General features: G+C 55.4%; 1 gene segment (V, D, J or C); it reads left to right on the forward strand.

The window, feature by feature from the left end:
- Nucleotides 1-1,074: 1,074 nt before the first annotated feature.
- Nucleotides 1,075-1,328, forward strand: part of LOC114072870 — a gene marked incomplete at its 3' end in the record, with an annotated part of 3,696 nt that continues 3,442 nt past the window's right edge. Inside the window, 1 exon segment of the V gene segment in view lies at nucleotides 1,075-1,092. Coding sequence covers nucleotides 1,075-1,092 — 18 coding nt within the window.

A 1,328-nucleotide genomic window follows, 5' to 3' on the forward strand; every position in this document is an offset into this window, starting at 1 on the left:
TCATATTTGGCATCAACAGTTCGGATTTGGGTGCGAGGGGCGGAGCTTTGGGGACCCCACAAAAGGGGGTCGATACCACCTCCTTCAGGCCAACCACCAGTATAATCCCTGGTGCAGAAATAGGTGGCGGAATCCTCGTCCCTGAGGTTGTTCATCTGCAGCGTCACCGAGCTCTGCCCGTTGTCCCTGGCCATGCTGAACCGGCCCTTCACCGACGGCGCGTAGCCGGTCCAACCAGAATCGCTCCTGATCCCAGCGAGCCATTCCAGCCCCTTCCCGGGGCTCTGGCGCACCCACTGCATTCCGTAGTCGCCGAAGGTGAAGCCGGAGGGGCGGCAGAGGAGCCACGGGGACTGAACGGGGCAGAGATTGGGGGTCACTGGTTGAGATTTGGGTCAACAATCATGATACGGGTCAATGGTTGGGATTTGGGGTCAGTGGTTGAGATTTGGGGTCAATGGTTGGGATTTGGGGTCAATGATTGAGGTTAGGGGTCAATCGTTGAGATTTGGGGTCAATGGTTGAGATTTGAGTCAGTAGTTGGGATTTGAGAGTCAACGATCAAGTTTTGGGTCAATGATGGAGATTTTTGGTCAATTGTTTAGGTTTGGGGTCAAGGGTTGAGATTTTGGTTCAGTGGTTGAGATTTGAGATCAATGGTTGAGATTTGGGGTCAAGGGTGGACATTTGGGACAAAGAGTTGGGGTTTGGGGGCCAAAGGTGGAGAATTTGGGGCCAAACCAGCCCAAGGTCGGGAGCGACGAGCGAGAGCTGGGTGTGAAGGGGCGGAGCTTTGGGGGGAGGGTCTGATGAGGTTTGGGGACCCCACAAAGAGGGTCGATATCACCAGCATCACCACCCCAGCTAGTAGTACCAGCACATTCCTTGGCACAGAAATAGGTGGCGGAATCCTCGTCCCTGAGGTTGTTCATCTGCAGCGTCACCGAGCTCTGCCCGTTGTCCCTGGCGATGGTGAATCGACCCTTCACCGACGGCGCGTAGAGGGTGCTACCATCCTTCCAGATCCCAGCGAGCCATTCCAGCCCCTTCCCTGGGCTCTGGCGAACCGAGTTCATGTCGTGGTTGCCGAATGTGAAGCCAGAGGGGGAGCAGCGGAGCCACAGGGGCTGAACGGGGCAGAGATTGGGGGTCAATGGTTGAGATTTGGGTCAACAATCATGATACGGGTCAATGGTTGGGATTTGGGGTCAATGGTTGAGATTTGGGGTCAGTGGTTGAGATTTGGGGTCAATGGTTGGGATTTGGGGTCAATGGTTGGGATTTGGGGTCAATGGTTGGGATTTGGGGTCAGTGGTTGAGATTTGGGG

The sequence above is a fragment of the Empidonax traillii genome, unplaced genomic scaffold (genome assembly GCF_003031625.1).
Source record: "Empidonax traillii isolate 1590-97213 ecotype Southwest subspecies unplaced genomic scaffold, ASM303162v1 scaffold4236:size9889, whole genome shotgun sequence".
Classification (NCBI taxonomy): domain Eukaryota; kingdom Metazoa; phylum Chordata; class Aves; order Passeriformes; family Tyrannidae; genus Empidonax; species Empidonax traillii.